This window comes from Sesamum indicum, linkage group LG1, assembly GCF_000512975.1.
Source record: "Sesamum indicum cultivar Zhongzhi No. 13 linkage group LG1, S_indicum_v1.0, whole genome shotgun sequence".
In the NCBI taxonomy this organism is placed as follows: domain Eukaryota; kingdom Viridiplantae; phylum Streptophyta; class Magnoliopsida; order Lamiales; family Pedaliaceae; genus Sesamum; species Sesamum indicum.
The window spans coordinates 2060548-2078407 of record NC_026145.1 but is presented as its reverse complement, the minus strand read 5'-3'; the positions used below and the strand labels follow the sequence as shown (position 1 = coordinate 2078407).

Genomic DNA, 17860 nt, shown 5'->3' with positions numbered 1-17860 from the left:
AAGACAATGGCTCTTTGAGAGCCGCAAGTGGGGTTGGTGGGCTGTCCCCTCTTAATTAGTCGCCCGACGACTAAGGGGGCCTCGGGTGCGGGCCATGGTGATAGGGGATGAGGGAGGTTTTTTTGCGAGGGGCTTCTTTGATTTACTTAATTAATTTTTTAACCAATAATTTATTTATATATATATTCAAAATTAGTTAATGTAACACTTTTAATTTTTAAATAAATTTAATATTCGATAATTAAAATTAATCAATTAGGTCTTAGGGTTCTTATGTAATCAATGCAGTTTCAATGGTTGTTAAAATAAACAATAATATATACAAATAAAGGCATAACAACCATTTTAATGAAAAAATTAACATCATTAGTTATATTCAACGGAGAGGAACACAAATCAAGCTATATCTAGAAAACAAAGAGGGTCTTCTCTATTTTTAAAATATGGAGGGATTTTCAACTGATTTTTTAAAGTACATGAACATTTAATAAAAATCTTCATTTAAGCAATAAATTACTACGCTGATTTAATTGGCCTATCACATATAAATGAGTGCAGGTTTGTCTTCCACATATATGTGTGTGATATAGCAAAATATGTATGGTACACATGTACAAAAACTATTTTAGTTATTTGGAATGTGCTTTAAAACCTTTGGTTACATATGGAGCTATTTTTCAAAGTAGTTCTTTTAGATTTGATTCTCCGGAGGTTCTCAAGCTTTTCTCATTTCGAATTTGTGGATAATACAGAGGGTCCATGAGTAGAAATTGTCGATTAGGATCCAGGTCGGGCTTAGGGAAAACCGACCTGGTAGACAAAACAAGGCAGGTATGCTATATGTTTAGACCTGATAAAAAGTCGAAGCCTTGTGCTAAAGATAATGAATGCAAACAATTGTGTGCAACAAAAATAAGTTCCAACACCTGAAAATAATATAGCCAGCCACCCTGAAAACACTTCTCTTGCAGAAAACACAAGAGTTAGTTCCTCGAAGCAGTGATGAAAGTCCAGGTTAATGTCTGATCAGAAACTGCCACAAGAGAAGGCAAGTTCCCCTGCCAACCTGGGCAGCCAGGACCAGTACCCATACAAACTAGTCTAATTTCCAATTACACACTTCTCTAGTAACAGGATGATAACAGAATGGCCTAAAAATTGAAACGCTTTTGGCGCCATCACACTGTACACTTGAATGATGGTTCTGCAGAAGAACACAATGCACCACCAAAACTTACATCAAATACTTAATAGGGGCGAGAAACCTACAAATATACAGGCGTACGCCACCATGCTTAGTATTTCCAAATTGCCAAACCATTTTGGTGTATTGCTACTATGGAGACATTGCATCATCTGTTGATGCGATCATTTGTACATCTGTTTCATCGGGAGTTCCCATGCTCATTTGTCGTGCCCCAGGATCACCTAGCAGATATATTTTATTTTATTAGTTGACAAACCAAGTATAGCAGCCAGATTCTGTGCTGAACATGTGCTTACCTGACATGGAGTCACCTGATGGCACGCCCGCTGATGTGCCCCTCGTATGATCTGCGCCGTTTACAGTTGAACAAGCCCAAGCAATTGTTAACAATATTACAATTGTAAAAGAACCACGAAAATTCTCCACCAACTTCTTCGAGAAATAATATGAAGTATTTTCATGAACATTCAATGATACTCGTGAGGTACCCTTGACGTACATTCGGTGATGCGTATAGCTTTCAGCTGGTTCTTAGGTTTGTTATCATATACAAGCAAGTTTCCGTTGCAAGTAAGAGAAATGAGAATGAGAACATAAACGTCGTCTGGAGGTGTACATCATACATGTGAATAAGATCAAGCAAATATACATACTTACACAGGAAGTGAGAGACATGAGTGCAACTATTTGGTATTAACTCACTTACCCGATGAATTGCGTAGTGCCTTGACAGCATCAAAGTTCTTGTAAGTATAGCCCACAAAATTCAAGTCTTTTGGAGTAAGATGCATCTGTCAGATACAAGGGCCAAGTTGTTACCTTACTGCCATCTCGCTTAAACATATGAGAACTAAAGAACTCCATAAACAAGCTATCAAGCTTTATCAGTCAATTGACAGAAGCAAACCAAACGACTAAATTATTCTACATCATTGAGCATTCTTGGGGAACTAGTCCAATAAGTTGAATATGCAAATAGAAAAAAGAAAACCTTCCGAGATGATCCCGAGCCAGACTTTGATGATGTTGGAGGATCCAACTGCGTAACCAATGAAGAAGTGAATTAATAAGGATTTATCAAAGCAGCAAAGAGAAAAGAGACCAAAAACATCACTTAGCATAAAAATATCAAAGACACTGGAAGATGAAAATTATGCATTAATGTATTCAACTAATATGGAAGATATAAGTTCACCACATAGTTAACGGACGCTGAGACAACACATCGTGTTGTATAAAGATGCCATCTTGAAAACTTTAGGCAGGCCCTCGGACACAAAGTCCAAGCATGTGACCAATAAGTGGTCACTTAAAAACAAATTACAATACAGGACCCTGGTGCAAAATGGAGGATACAGAAAAGGAGAAAAGAATGAGAGATTTGCGCTTTAGAGGGTTTGTCGATTGAGGTTTCAAAACACACCTTAATCTATTTGTAAGATAAGCTCATGCAAACAGACCCAGATTCATGGAATGCTTAGATAAACTATGAGATGTTACATCTGTATAGCATGAAACAGAGAAAAACATTGCAGTTACAGCATATGTCTTAAGCTGTTCCCCGAACTTAATGATATAACAATTGGCAATAGACATACTATACAATTATTAATTGTCACCAAAAAGTAGCATAGGCAGTATGAAATATAATAAAAGTAAAGAGATCAGACTATACTTCATCAAACTTCATAAAGTTCCGGGTATCCAGCTCTCCGTTAACCTCTGGTTTAAAGGCTGCATCCATTTCATACAGTTTCTCCCATTCAATATCCATGAACCAAGGGTGAACCTGCACAAATTCATATATGAATAGATACAGAAAGAGGCGGGACTGAGACCCACATTTTTTGCCAAGTCATACCTTTATCTCGGCTGCTCCCCTAGTTCCAAGCCTATGTTCCACATCGCATAGTAACCTACATATGAGATCTTTTGCCTCAGGACTGAGTTTGGTATCTTCAGGAAATCTCAGGTGATTTCGCCAGTGAACAATCTGCAATCATTAGAAAACTCTATCAGAAGATAATTGCTTTCCTACTTTCTGGGGAATACATATCCTTCAACAGAAATCTGTAGTTTGTAGAGGAATATAATTCATCTTTATTATTTTATTCTCTCACTAAATGCTTAGTGGCTGCTTAGCAGAAACACTCTCGATTTATAACAGTTAAAGTGGCTAAAACAATTATTGTTCTCACTCTGGGAACTGCTTGTGTATACCTAAGGAAAATACTTTCTGAAGAGAGCGCATTCATGTTACACTCTGAACTCAAGAGAGCATCAGCACATTCTTACATTCAGTTGGTTGCTATTGTTTCATCCTTATAATGATAATCTACATCCTTTCCAAGAACATAAGTAAACACATACAAACATGAGTTGCTGCAATAGGCAGATATTTTTTTAATTTACTCCCTGACAATGTGATCCAATTGGCGAGCAATCTCCCTGTATATGACATAGTTCAGGGGGGAGTTGGAGACCTTAGCTGCTCCCAGGGTCACGACAACGCTGGGTGTGTTATTTACCTAAGCCTTTTTTGTGGATTTTGCTGTAAGTTACACATTAGAAAAGTATGGTGATCTGATGGGTGCAGAAGCTAATGAAATTCGTGAAATGCACTTTTCAGTTCGGCACTCAGTTTGCCATAAGTCAATATGATCCAGTAATCACACTCCAAGATATAGAAATGAAAAGCAGTCACCCAAAAGATGACATTGGTCATAGCCACAAATAGCACTTACTAGATGTGTAGTACTAGAAGCAAGAAACAGGAGGAATAAATTACGTTGTGCTATATTCATAGCATGTACCTTCCTGCACGTGGTCATTGGGTCATCAGAGTAAAAAGGGGGGTAGCCAACAAGCATCTCATACATGATTGCACCCAGCGACCACCTGCATGCATATGTGGCAATTGAGGAGGCCAGCGATACACAAGCTAGAACGGATCTCGTTTTATCTGAGATCTATTTCTCTTATTAATGAAGAACAGCAAATGAATGTAGTCAGGATAACAGTCATGTGCACATCTCGAAACGGCTTATTTCATGACATTTGAGCATTCAGAGTAAGTCATCCCAGAAAGTTAGAACTTAAAATAGGTGCCAACAGATTCAAGCAAATCAGAGAATACACCAATTTTTAGTGGTATGTCTTTCTAATTTGAATCTTCGATGAATCATTTTTATGTAAGTAACCACATGAATATTGAAATTATAACAAGTAACTGAGGGGGCGGGGCGAGTTGTTAGGACATGAACTGACCAGTCACACTCCACGCCATATCCCTTCTTCAACAGCACTTCTGGAGCAATATAGTCAGGCGTACCCACAGTTGAAAATGCCTTAAAAAGCAGAGAAGTCAAAGATCAATCATGCAAACTCGAGAGCAATTCATCCATGCAGAACATTCATCTTTATGCCTTCATAGATGTGTTATTGTCTTTTCTTTATGAAATGATGATACAGCAATTCTCAAAATTTATTACTATAGAATCCAAATGGAACCAATCTCATATTTTTTCCATTGTCAGCCAGCTGCAACTGCTTCAGCATTGCCCTCTTCCCCCACCCTTGCGGTTCCAACGCCAAAAATCTCTGTGTGTGTGTGTGCGCGCGCGTGCGCACGTGCATGTGGCCTAATCCAGATACTCCATCTAATAACCAATAACCAATAATTCATTGATTTCATCAAATATTTCCACCATATATTTCCACAATTGCCTTTTATCTGTATTTTCCATTCCCCCAATCACCACAAAGTCCAGTCTATCCTCAACATCTCCCTTTCACAGAAATGAGAAGGTGAGGAGTATAAGGTATATTTTGTTAAGTAGTTTCCTCTAAACCTACATCATCAAAAGCCAAGTAAGCTAGACATTTGCTATATGCATATTACTGAGGCAACCAAGTTAACAATATTAGAACAAGAAATACAGCATCCTTTTTCAATGAGAGATTCCTCTCTTGGCCAAAAGATGATATTCACTATCTGAACCATATTTGTTTTAGAGAGAAAAATGTCAGTTAAATGAACACATTAGAACAGATATTAATGCTAAACCATTAAGATAGAAAGCCTCATATTTGAGGCAGTGTAATTTTTCTTCTTAGTTGTAAATCACATGCCTAACAGGCAAGATCCCAATCCAGTGGTTGTGGGAAAACGGAAAAAAGCCAAAATTATACTAGATGCTTACCAATTTTCTCCTATTCATCTGCCAGTGCTGAAGTTGTTCCTGAGGACTTCTCCAATTACTACCATTCGCAGCATCAGGAAAGCGGCCATCAATGTCCATTGGTTCCCTTATATTTTCATCATCCAAAGCCTCGTTTTCATTCACTGTGGATAAAGTTCTACAATCAAGTGGCTTGCAAAGACCAAAGTCTGAGAGCTTCATGTGGCCATTCTTATCCAGGAGAAGGTTGTCTGGCTTGATATCCCTATAGGGAAATTTGGGTGGATAACACTTATACATGAAACAAACCTCATCTCCAGAAAATTTGGTAACAGATGCAACAATTGTTTAAATGATAGATCATATGTACCTGTGAATATAATTGTGTTTGTGAATTGACTCAATTGCCAGCACGCTTTGAGCAATGTAAAATTTAGCCACATTTTCAGAGAGTGTGTCTTCTCTCATCAGCAAAGTCATCATGTCACCACCAGGGAGATATTCCATGATAAGATATAAATACTCAGCATCCTGAAAAGAGTAGTACAATTTGACTATGCAGTGGCTGCCCACTTCTGCCAATAGATTCCTCTCAGCCCTTACGTGTTCCACCTATACAGCAGAACATTTCGTTAGACATACAGAGCAGCTAACAGTAACACAGAAGCACTTCCGAAAATTTTATAATATGTGGATTACAGCTTACAATAAATCGCTTAGAAGGGAAAAATAAAAAGTTCCAACTTATGCAAGTACTGGACCCTTGAGAGAAGTCGTATACATAGGAAATCATGGCACAGGCCATGGCACGTGGCTCAGAAGGCAAGAGCCCACCGCCATTTTTCCTGAAACGGCGCTGGGCTTTTACCTAGTGCAGCCATGGGGAGTACCAGGGCCTTTATCTTGGGGCACCTCGCTGAAGCCCAGCCCCAAAAACCTAATCTGCTCCACTTTCTCTCTCCAGCAGTATCGTTTTTCTTTCATAATGACGTCTTCTTTGTTGTTTTTCTTTCTTCTCTCCTTTGTTATCTGATGTTAGTATGTTACTGCCTTCTCTTCCTCTATTGTCTTCTTTCTTGTACTATCTTCTTTCCTCTTTTTCTTTTCTTTTCTCTGAAAGGCTATTGTTCTACCTCTTATTTTTATCTGGTTTTTGTTTTTTTCCCCAAGACTTAGTAAATTGTTGGTTACTTTATTTATGATATAATTTATGTTATTATTTAATGTCATAACTCAATATTCTTGCTATGGTATAAAATAATTTGCTAAATAAATAATTTTTTTATGTTTCTAAAATTCTGATTATAATTTGCTTTCTTCCTAATCTTAGGTCTTTTTGGTAGAAACATACTAACCATACAACTTTATCAAATATTTCCATAAACCTGAGCCTTGCTTCAAAAGACGCGCTCCGTGGGCCATGACGCACCATGCGCCTTTAACAACAATGGTGGTTTAAAAATTCTCTACTTGTAAAGAATAAGGTAGATCCAACAAAAGACAATCAGAAAAGAATGTGTACAATGGAAAAGTAGATATGCTCTCAATACTATCATATCATCCATGATAAGCTAAACACACGTAATTAATGAAGTAGAATGAGTCCGTTGATCAGGTGTATCAGACATAATATATTGACAACTATCGACAAGATCATTCAATAGGACTTATATGGATAGGAAAATATAGTGTATCAGGCATAATATATGACAACTATCGACAAGATCATTCAATAGGACTTATATGGATAGGAAAATATATTTTATGCCCAACCATAAATTGAAAACCTAGGCATATGAAGATCAGTAAATAGATAAGTGCATGACTACTAAAATGAGTTTCATGGCGGTATTCTACGTCAGTTTTCATAGATTTGTCACAGATAGTACTCCTTAATGACCTATGCTCAGGTTACTGGTATTTTCGGACAGAAGGTCACACCGAGGCACCTCATGCTCCTACTTGTATTCATTATCCAGGTTTACCGAACTGCTAGAGGGCCCAACCCCGCCCCAACACATAGGCAGCTTTTAGCTTTTAAGAATAAAATGCAGCTTGGAGGAAAATCTGCATGCTTGATTAATATGCTTACCTGTCCTCTTGAAAGCATTTCAGATTTCTTTAACTTCTTCATGGCATAAATATTCCCTGATTTTCTCTCTCGACATAATCGGACCTGCAGTGTCATACTTAATCAGCAACAGAGAAATCAATGGAAAAATATCACCACATATTTGTGATAATTGTTGGGTTTTGTGAACAAGTGCTGCTTTGGGGGGAGGAAAAACTAAAAAGAGCCCACAATTAATTGATGCTAACTCGTGCTTTGATATGTGTATTCTCATATTAGAATATGGCATGAAAAACTGCATTTTCACGACTGAGAATACACAGCAACCCATATTAACTGCAAGGGAAGAGGAAGATTTGCAAGCGTGCCACCAACCTCACCAAAGGCTCCACGCCCAATGATGGTAAGAAGCTCAAAATCATCAACACATATCTTGTTCCTTCTTAGTCTCATAAACTCGGTCTCCTTTCGTTCTAGATCTTTAATTAGATTCATCTGTTCCTCTTTGGGCACATCTGAAGACGCTAACTTTCTTTCGAGTATCCATCGCCTGGAGAATAAACATTGAAATTTCAGATTTGAGCTAAAAAGTCTGCAACATCAGTGAAGATCTAGACAGGCAGAAGTAAGTGTTAGCTTGAAGGCGTCATTATGAAGTTGGATTAGTATTACTTATTATGCGACTTATGACCATTTAAAAGAGAATATACGAGTATCTTTCCCATGATGTGTTAAATGTGTTTATAGATGTCTCTTGGTCATGATGCTGTAAGACCTAGAACTGCCATTACTCTCGTTTTCTTCTTTTCATAGTTAACCTATCAACAAATACTTGAATACTTCTCCAAATCAAAAAGCATCATAAAACAAGAACCACCCAGCCAGCCAACCCAACAACGTCTATTCTAGTAGCATTTATGTAACTAAGATCAATAAGCTTTCCTTTTTAAATATGTTCAGTCATGTGATACGACAAAATATCACAAACTTGGTAAGGACTTAAAAGACAATATTTATAAAGATAATATATTAAATGGAGAGACTAAACACAATGTCCTGATCGACACCCTCATCTTTGTACACATGAATCGTCTCTCAAAAATCTGTTGCTTCTTATAATTAATCAAAACTAGGGTGAGTAGCCCAATCATTGTGTATTCATGAATATCTTTATTCATAAAATGAAGACAAGGATTTTAAGATATAGTAATGAATTGTTTAAAATAAGTAGTTCGAAGGGAAGATAAATATTTATGAGATACTAGATAATTAAATAGTTAATAGTTGGAAAGAAAATACAAAAAGAATGAGAGAGAAAATAGGAGTTGGAGAAAGGGGAAAAAACAACCATGAGTTCCCTATAATATAAGTCTCTCCTGGATGGAGTGAGCAAACCATCCTCAACCACGTAACTCATTATTTAAAGTAAAAATGCGGGGGAGGAAAAAAGGTTAACTTGCATGACCCGTGCTGCAGCAAAAATCGCAACTACAGCTACTAACCGGATCATCTTTAGTTAGCTTGCTGACATTATAAATCACAACATATAGCCTTAAATACATATACATCAAAATACACAAACACAGACGTATATAGATACACATATGTTGTAACTATGCGAAATGATACTAGCATTGTAACAATTCATGAAGATTCAACTTTCAGTTAACAGGAAATTTGAACAGATTAAACTAGATTTGTTTCGCCTGGCAAGATTTCCGTACGTCCAACTCAAGGACGCACACTCATGCACAGAAAATTGATTAGATTTGTTTACAGCACTCTTAAACCACGGCCAAACCAAGTCTTTTTATCGCAATTATCTTATTTGAAATTAACTCAATTAAATGTAAAGTTCTACAAATTGGTTGAGTTGCGTGCATCGTCACAAGAATTGAAATCCTTCCAATTAAACAGAAATAATCACAAACCAGAATGCAAAATCACCATCTACACCTATCTGACACTTTAACTCTAAGCAACATACCACAATCTAAATTGACTTTGAAAACCTAAAACCCAGAGCGTAAATACGCCAAAAAAACAACCGAAACACCACAGTTAGCACCAGATCTTGTCAACCACGAAGCTAAATCGCTACTCAAACTAGACTAATTCACCACTACTATACTACATTTCTATTTTTTTTTTTAAAAAAAAAAAAGGTTGCCAATAATACAAGCACATGGGTTATCATTTATATATCTATATACATCCAAATATACCTTTCTTTTCGTTCCTGTATGCTTTTCATCTGATTCTTATAGTGATTCTCGATGAACTGTTTGGCAGCGGCGACTTTTTCCATCGTCAAACTCGAACCTAGGATTTCGTCTTCGCCGTTGTTATCGTTCCCTCCCTCCATTCTTGCCTCCTCTCTCTCTAGATTTCCGCTAAAATTCTGTTTCCTCTCTCTAAACGCGTGTGTGTGTGTGTGTGTAGTAATATACGTTATATATGTGAGTGAGTGGAGTCTTTAGTAATGTAGTAATGTGCATTGTGTGTAGTGTACTTATATATACTCCTCCCTTTCCGGCGTCGTTTCACTTAATTTGCTCGTCTTTTTGGACCGGATCTCCTACTTGTCATTCTTCTGTAAGTTGGTGCATCACATTCCTCAAACTCACTGCACATCACCACTTGTTTAATTCCTCTCTCCATTTTAAGATATATCACCTCCTTAGAGAATGTTTCCCCATTTTTGTGCAAAACCTTCAAATGCATGAACCATCACAATTTTGATTTGGTTGTGCCATCACCTAAATATTGCATTTTATTTTATTCTATTCATCATACCCTTAATTATATACAATTTTTTTTATACAAATATAGTCGTTCTGATTGGGACGATCTGATCGAAAGAAAATTATTCTGATCAGAATTTGGCTCTGCTACCATCTTTTAGCTCTAATCGTTGTACTGGTGTAGCACAATAAAGGAAGGTTTCAATCGTACTGGTGCATCCATTTCTAGTGAAGGGAGTTATTTTCCCGACTATTCAATACTTGCAAAAGCATTTATAAAGTAAACTACAAACCCGTACGTGTATTTCTTTTATTTATTTACATAACTATTTATCTTATATAAATTAATCCATTTGAATAGTCCATAAATAATTTCAAGAATAATAAAATCACTTTCTCCTCAATAATAATACCAACACGTATTAAAAATTTTGAATAAATAATCTTTCAATACTCGAATCAGCAATGAATTTCATTTTTCGTAATAAAAAAATGTGAAAAAGTAGAAAGTTAAAAAGGAGAGAGTGCAGGTAGAATGGTTATAGGGAATTGAAACCAGCTCATAAAGGTATGGATCTGGTGCAAATGACAGATTAATAATTATTACTATTACTTTAATTTTTTTTTATAATTTAAATATAACTTTTGTAATTATAGATGAAGAAACATGATGTGAATTGGGTGGGTGATGGGACAAAATTGGACAACATAAGATGGTGGGTCCAAAATCCAAATCCACTTGGAGTAATGACAAAATCTTGAGTTTTTGTATTTAATTATAATAATAATCATCATAATAGTAAGTATGAATGGCATTGCCAACTCACAATTTAAAATCTGGGTTGGATTCTAAAGACCCGACCCACTTTTTACAAATATAATAATACCAACCATCACCATACTAATTAATTTAATTAATCCTAAAATCTTAATAAAACTAATGACACTGTCAAGTATATGTATATAAAAATAATAATAATAATAATAATTCACAGGTTGGCATGCTGGAGTTAAGTTATACACTTTCTCGGATGTTAGGCTGAGTGTTTGAAAATATTGAGTAAAAAATTAAGAGGAGGGGTTTATAAGATGAAAAAACGTAAGATAAATGAGATTTTGTTATTTGAATTATATTCGTTTTTATATTTTATTATTTAAATATATATATATAAAATTGTATCAATGTACAATCTTAACTTTATAAATTTTACACTTTGCCATATTTGTTTTGATCAATGTATCACATACACTGTACATATGATATTTAGTGGCAATATATAGATAAACCACTTGACATTATAAAATTCACGAAGTTGAAATGATAAGTTGATAAAAAAAAATAAAAAAAATAATGAAATGTAAAGATGGACAATGCCCAAAAATAAAGGGTCAGCCCAATAAACGAAAGAGGTTTAAAGGATGGTGGATGGGATTAAGAGCCCAGTAGAGCCCATGAGGAGACAAGCCTTTAAGCCACAAAATGGCAGGAAATATTGGTACACAACAGAGAGGGAGCGGCCACGTAATTGATGATGATGTTTGAAGATAAGATGGATCCCTAGGGAAATGGGGAGTTTATTCACCAGAACCCTTATCCAACTCAAATTCCTTTCTTCTTGAATTTGAATTTTGAGGGGTTTATCCACAACAATTGCTCACCTCAATACTTAGGCCTCACATACTCTAAATGTAATTCACCGTTAAAAACAAGTGCCATAGTTTAAATGACAAAATGTAATTCACCGTTAAAAACAAGACATTATGAACGTTTAATTTTTTTTAAATAAAAAATATTATATTCCCAACTTATTTTTAAGATTTTAACAAAAATTTTTAATTATAAAATTATTTATCACTAACATTTTTTTACAACATCTTATAAAAATGTATCAACTTATTATAAGAATTATTATTACAAAAATAGAGTGTAATATTATAACAAATAAATGTTCATTTGTGGTGTGTAACTTTTTTAATATTATTACTCGTAGTGGCATAAAAGACTTGCACACATATAATACGATATATAGTTACGATAAAAATTTTAAAAATAAAACTTAACATATGATAAAAACAAAGTAAAGTGGTTAACATACGAATGAAATTAAAATATAAATATGATAGTATACTGACGGTTAAAAGATGAGATAAACTATTTAAAGGAAATAAATAATTATATTTTAAGTGGAAAATGGCTTTCGTTTTTAATGAATGTAAATAAGAGTAAAAAACGTAAGTATATATTTATTATTTGTAATTTTGAATATTCAATAAGAACACAAATTTAAGCAAAGATATAATTACGATAACCATTTACCATAATAATCAATGAATTTGAAAAATCGTGTGAGATGTCAAAAGCGGAAAGCGATTTCATATTATATGCTTCTTTTTCCTTTTTATGTTTTCTAGTCAATGATGTTTGCAAAATAAAAACCCTATATCTGTAAAAGAAATATACATCTCCAGCACAAATTTTGTGTTTTCATGGGCGATCCTTACTGGAGATACAGCGCTGCTGCCCCCGCCGCTCCGCCGTCGTCCTCCGACAGAGGTTTGTCTGTCGTTTTCGTCTGTGCCCGAAACTTATATTATATGTAACTTTGTATTTGTTGATTAACTTATATTAGATGCAACAATTCTTACATATGCATATCATTACCTGAAACTTCAGTTATTTGATGCGGTGTTATAACTTTAACTGTTCGCATATTTGATTGTTTTAACTCCTGCTGATACTAATTTTAGTTGTAGAAGATGGCGTGTTTGATTAGGTGGTAGGTGTTGTGAGAGTTTTGACTACTTTGTTTTTTCTTTTGTTAATGTAGGAAATATGAAAATGGATGAGGAGGCATTAATATCGTACCAGTTTCCGACTAGAATTTGATAATTCTGAAGTGGGTTTGGTCATGTTCAGTTTAATTTTCAACAGGAGACGAACCTTCGGAGTAAAAAAGGATTATGGAAGGAAAATTAGATTGAAAACTTTTCAACTGCATTTTGTTCATTTACAGAAGGCAAACAAACAATTCAGAGTAGGAGGGTTAGAGAAATTTGGCATTTTTCACTTGTGCATCATCTGTTATAACCGTTTTTTTCAGCACTTGAACTGGTTCCAACAATCAGTTGCTGTCATGTTGCTTAAAAGAATGTCTCTGTGTCATTCAACAAAATTTTGAACTGTGTTAATGTGCTCTGTTCTTACTGCATGAAGTTTGTTCTAATTTCATGTTTTTCTTCTGTGTCTCCTTATATATTGGGAACTCATAGTTACATAGTCCTGTTATACCAGGAAGCATACCTAAACCAAGCTTTCCAGGTTATTTACCATCTGAAGTGTCAACCTTGACCAATTATTATCCTTATAGTTCCAGAGATTTACGTGCTGCTTCCTCAGATTTTCCACAAAAAGATGTGAGTATTTTCCTATCTTTCAGGCACGCTTGAAAGTCTTGATGCATGTGATGAACAAACGGTTTCATTTTTGTTTTGTGGTTTAGATCTTACCATCACGTGCTGGGGCTTATGGCGTCGACGATTTTGCTGGTATTCGTTCTGAACCTGGTATTAGTGGATTGACTGCCGGAACTAGCTTTAAAGGCTACCCATCTTCTTTCGAGGATCCAAGCCTGCTAGTCCGCCAGCGAGATGTTGCTCCAGGCACTAGCCCTGGCATCCCTGATGCGACTTATGAAAACTCAATGAGAAGGGCCGATGGTCCTCCTGTTCCAGCTGGAGAGTCAAATATTTTGTTTGTTGATGGGCTTCCAACTGACTGTACGAGAAGAGAAATAGGACGTATCCTTCCTACTTCAGTAATCTTGATGCGTTGACTCCTTTAATTTTTTCCCTAAAAGTTCAAATTTAGTCTGCTCTAATATTGGTGTCTTTGAGATGCTTACATTGTCCCTAAATTTGCTTTTTCAGCCATTTACTTACAATGCCCTTAACTTGCAAATAGATCTTTTTCGGCCATTTATTGGGTTTAGAGAGATTAGAGTTGTTCATAAGGAGCCCAGACGTGTAAGTTTGCTTTTGATTTTTTAGTCTTGTTCTTTCATGATGAGTCTACTTTATGCTACACCTGGTAAGACACATCAAATTGGCATCTACCTGTTTTTAGTACACATTGCACAAACTTTGGCTCGATATTACAGATATACAATTGCTAACTATGAGATCATCAACAGTAGCATTAAATTTTTCCGAATGTTCTACTGGATTTTCAAGTTGCTACTTGCATGATTTCCTGTAGTTATCTTGATGAGAAACTCCCCCAGGATAGATTTTTTGCCTGTTCCGTAGTTTTTCACTATATGCTTCTTGATCATTAGATGGAGTGTTAGGTTGAGAACATCCATCTGTGCATAACAATATTTATAGCCTGGAAGCATAAATTTGATTTATCTATGGTGAAATGCGGAATAAGTTACATCCTGAAAGAAACGCAAAAGGAAATATGGGAGTGTATTACAGGCCTTGAAGATGTGTCTCGCACAAATGTGGTGCTTTACTTTGAATTGACATCAGTATTACCTCTTGCTTGTTTTATTATTATTATTTTTTCTCTTCTTCCTTCAACTGAAAATTCTGTATGCAGCGTGGAGACAAGGCGATGGTGCTGTGCTTTGTGGAGTTTACTGATGCAAAGTGTGCTCTCACGGCTATGGAAGCCCTCCAAGGTTGGAGCTCCATCTCCAGTTTATATTGTTAAATGGAAGTATGCTACTATCCTCAAATGTTTGATCACATGAGACTTGGATGATTAATGTGGGATGAAGAAATCCTTAACAGAATATCTATTGCAGCTCCGATCCTTGACAAAGTTACTTTTCAGTCTCACATTCTGATCTAGCCTCTGAACCTGCAGGTTACAAGTTTGATGACAAGAAACAGAACTCCCCTCTCCTGAGGATCCATTTTGCTCATTTTCCTTTTCGCCTACCATCTAACCAAGATGAGCAACGATTTGGAGGTGCGCGATGACCACAAGGCAAACCCCATGTGCTGACAAGTATTCTGCATTCCAAGGACTCCGTGGAGATGCTAGTCATAAAGCTTTTTCCTGAAGAAAAACCTATACAGTCCATTTTGTTGTGTATGGTGTTGCCGGGTACGGTGCAAGGAGCAACATTAGAATGCTCCTAACATTTTAGGTTAGGTTGTGTACTTGCTTGGCTTCATAAGGCGAGTAAAGTACAGGTTCATTAAGTTTGGGGATTATATCAATTCTGGACTTCGATGTCATAGAAAAGCATCAAAATTATTCGCTTCAATATCCATATAGACATCATTACATTTTTTTTTCTTTAAAAAAGGATTTTGATTACATGGTATTGTTAAGAAACGATTCAAATGCATGTAATAACTGGGTAAGGATACATCACAGAGGGTACAACTCAACCGGCGTTATTCTCTCCACCTTCCTTACCTTTTGTTTATTTCTATCCAGGAATGAGATATAAGAGTGCGAAATTTCATACATAAACTTTTTGGTGTATATAAAATGAATTCAAAGATTTCGATTAGTAGCTGGGTTTTGTTTGGATTGTAAGATTCAAATTCAAAATCTTAATCAAACCTTTTGTTGTTAATTCACAAATATATCATTAACGAATATTCCAGCAACAGCAATCAAATTCAGATGCCATCAAGATCAAGTCAGACAGCCTTGCTCTTCACTTGGGCATAATCTTGTATATTAAGCAGTGATGATTCTTGCTTTTTCTTGATTGGGCAACCAAAATGTAAGAAGTTTACCTCTATACAAAGGGGAAATCTTTTTCATTGGGAAAATGACAAATTTCCTCTAAATTTGGTTTGTTGGCCCGTTTAGTCCTTTTAACTTTCGGGCTAACAGATTTAGTGCTATAACATTCAAGAAGAGACAGATTTAGTCCTGCTACCAAATTTAAGATAATTTTACAGAAAAATTATTATTTTAGTCTTCTAAGTATGTTTAATATTAATTTTAGTCCGATAATTATGTCAATATTTATTTAGGTCCAGTAACCTTCAAATTGCTTACTTTTAGTCTTCTGACAGATTTTGGCGAATTTTATTCCTAAGCAACTATTAAAGAGCATATTCACTCCCTTTACATTTTTTTTGTTAATGCTCGCTTAGAATGGTATAAGAGCTTTAGATTTTATTGAATAAATATTTGTTTATATTGCATTTAGATATTATTTATCTCCTAATGGATGAGACTCTTTGAGAGAAATGAAACCGAACAAAAGTTTCAATTACGATGAAAACAAGGAATATTTCCAAATTCTGGAAATACAAAAGAAGATACTTTCTCATGAAAATTCTTGACAAATGTTACAATGGTCCCAAGAGGATTGACCCAAATCTTCTCGGGCCAGAAGAAGAAGAATGATTGAGGAATTTTCAAGTTTGACATATACTACCATGAAATGTAGTGAGACGTTTACACTTCACTAAAGTCCATGGTAGAATCCCAGCCAAGAGAAGCGGAACGAGTAAATTCCTGCATAGTTATAGTTCTAAAAATTATGATTAAACAACTGACTCGAAAGAACTCGAGCCGGATGCCTCGAAGATCTCCAAGATCAGAGAGGAATACAAAACATAGTTCAAGACTATGGATATAGGTTAATTCATATACCTATGAAATAAGAAACCTTAAGCCAGAAGGTGGACAAGATCTTAATATCCTTCCCGATCTACATAAGGAACTTACAAATTTGAAGTCAGAAATTGCAGATCTAAAGAGAAATCAAAAGGAGAGCCCTGAGACATCAATATACAGATATGAACGGATCAAGGACGCCTTTGGAATAGTACCTCTTCTACGTCAGAAGGGGAAGGCCACGGAGATTCCAAAGCCGAAGACCAGAGAAGATCTGATCATTGCATCCATTAGATTTATAAAGTAATGGAGGTGACGAGAGTCAGATCTATCAGATTTACAAGAATTGGCAAAATTCTTTTCTCAACTCGGGATTGTGGATTTAGTCAATATCCAAACCAATGAAATCACTCCAGCACTACCACCACAGGAGGGAAGTAAATGTTCCAATGATCCTCTACAGGATCATCAAATAAGAGAGAGTGCGGATTTCCACACCAACGCCACCCCCAACGTTTGTAGGGACTAGGCTAAGAAAAATTCAGGAAGAAATTCAAGAAGAATGCTTGAAAATACATATTGCGCGAGAATCACCAGCCCTTGCATTCATAAGACGCTATACTTAACCTGGATATATCGATTTTTAGAATACCGAGAAATTGATAGATGAATGGGTTGCAGCAATAAAGATAGCATCAACTACCTTAGAACTCGACAAGGAAAATTTCATAAAATTAGTGGAGCTAAGTTTAGAGGGTCCTGTGAAGATCGGATGTACTCAAGGACAAAAAGCATTTATAGAACTTCTTGAGAGTTGTTAATTTTACAGGTATCTTAATTAAGGATCTTGCAAGATATACAAAGGATTTTCAACCTCTCTTGAAAGAAATGAAAAGTTCAAAATGGAAGTGGGAAGAAATCCACATTCAAAGAGTTCGTGAGCTGAAACAGGTTTGCAGTAACCTATCCAAGCTTGCTATTCCGCAAGACGAGAACGAATTGGTAGTCTAGACGAACTCCAATGACTATCAATGGGCAGCGGTGCTCATGAAAAAGACCACT

The 17860-nt window shown here is 35.8% G+C and overlaps 2 protein-coding genes across 3 annotated transcripts; one reads left to right on the top strand and one right to left on the bottom strand.

The window, feature by feature from the left end:
* LOC105178710 (serine/threonine-protein kinase tricorner) lies at positions 914-9940 on the bottom strand. Its single transcript, XM_011102276.2, has 13 exons — positions 9685-9940; positions 7835-8009; positions 7481-7564; positions 5759-6000; positions 5410-5653; positions 4475-4554; positions 4021-4105; positions 3069-3200; positions 2883-2996; positions 2199-2246; positions 1914-1998; positions 1504-1554; positions 914-1428 (listed from the first exon to the last, which is right to left on the bottom strand). The coding sequence occupies exons 1-13, from the start codon at positions 9822-9824 to the stop codon at positions 1337-1339; spliced, it is 1572 nt and encodes a 523-aa protein (XP_011100578.1). The 5' UTR covers positions 9825-9940; the 3' UTR covers positions 914-1336.
* Positions 12539-15499, top strand: LOC105178580 (RNA-binding protein 1-like). 2 transcript variants are annotated; one of them, XM_011102188.2, is made up of 6 exons: positions 12539-12757; positions 13523-13617; positions 13704-14001; positions 14165-14226; positions 14804-14885; positions 15074-15499. In XM_011102188.2, exons 1-6 carry the CDS (start codon positions 12691-12693, stop codon positions 15187-15189), a joined length of 720 nt encoding a protein of 239 aa, XP_011100490.1. In that variant the 5' UTR covers positions 12539-12690; the 3' UTR covers positions 15190-15499. The 2 variants fall into 2 exon arrangements, with proteins under 2 accessions (XP_011100490.1, XP_011100421.1); XM_011102119.2 differs by having other exon boundaries at positions 12540-12757; positions 13496-13617.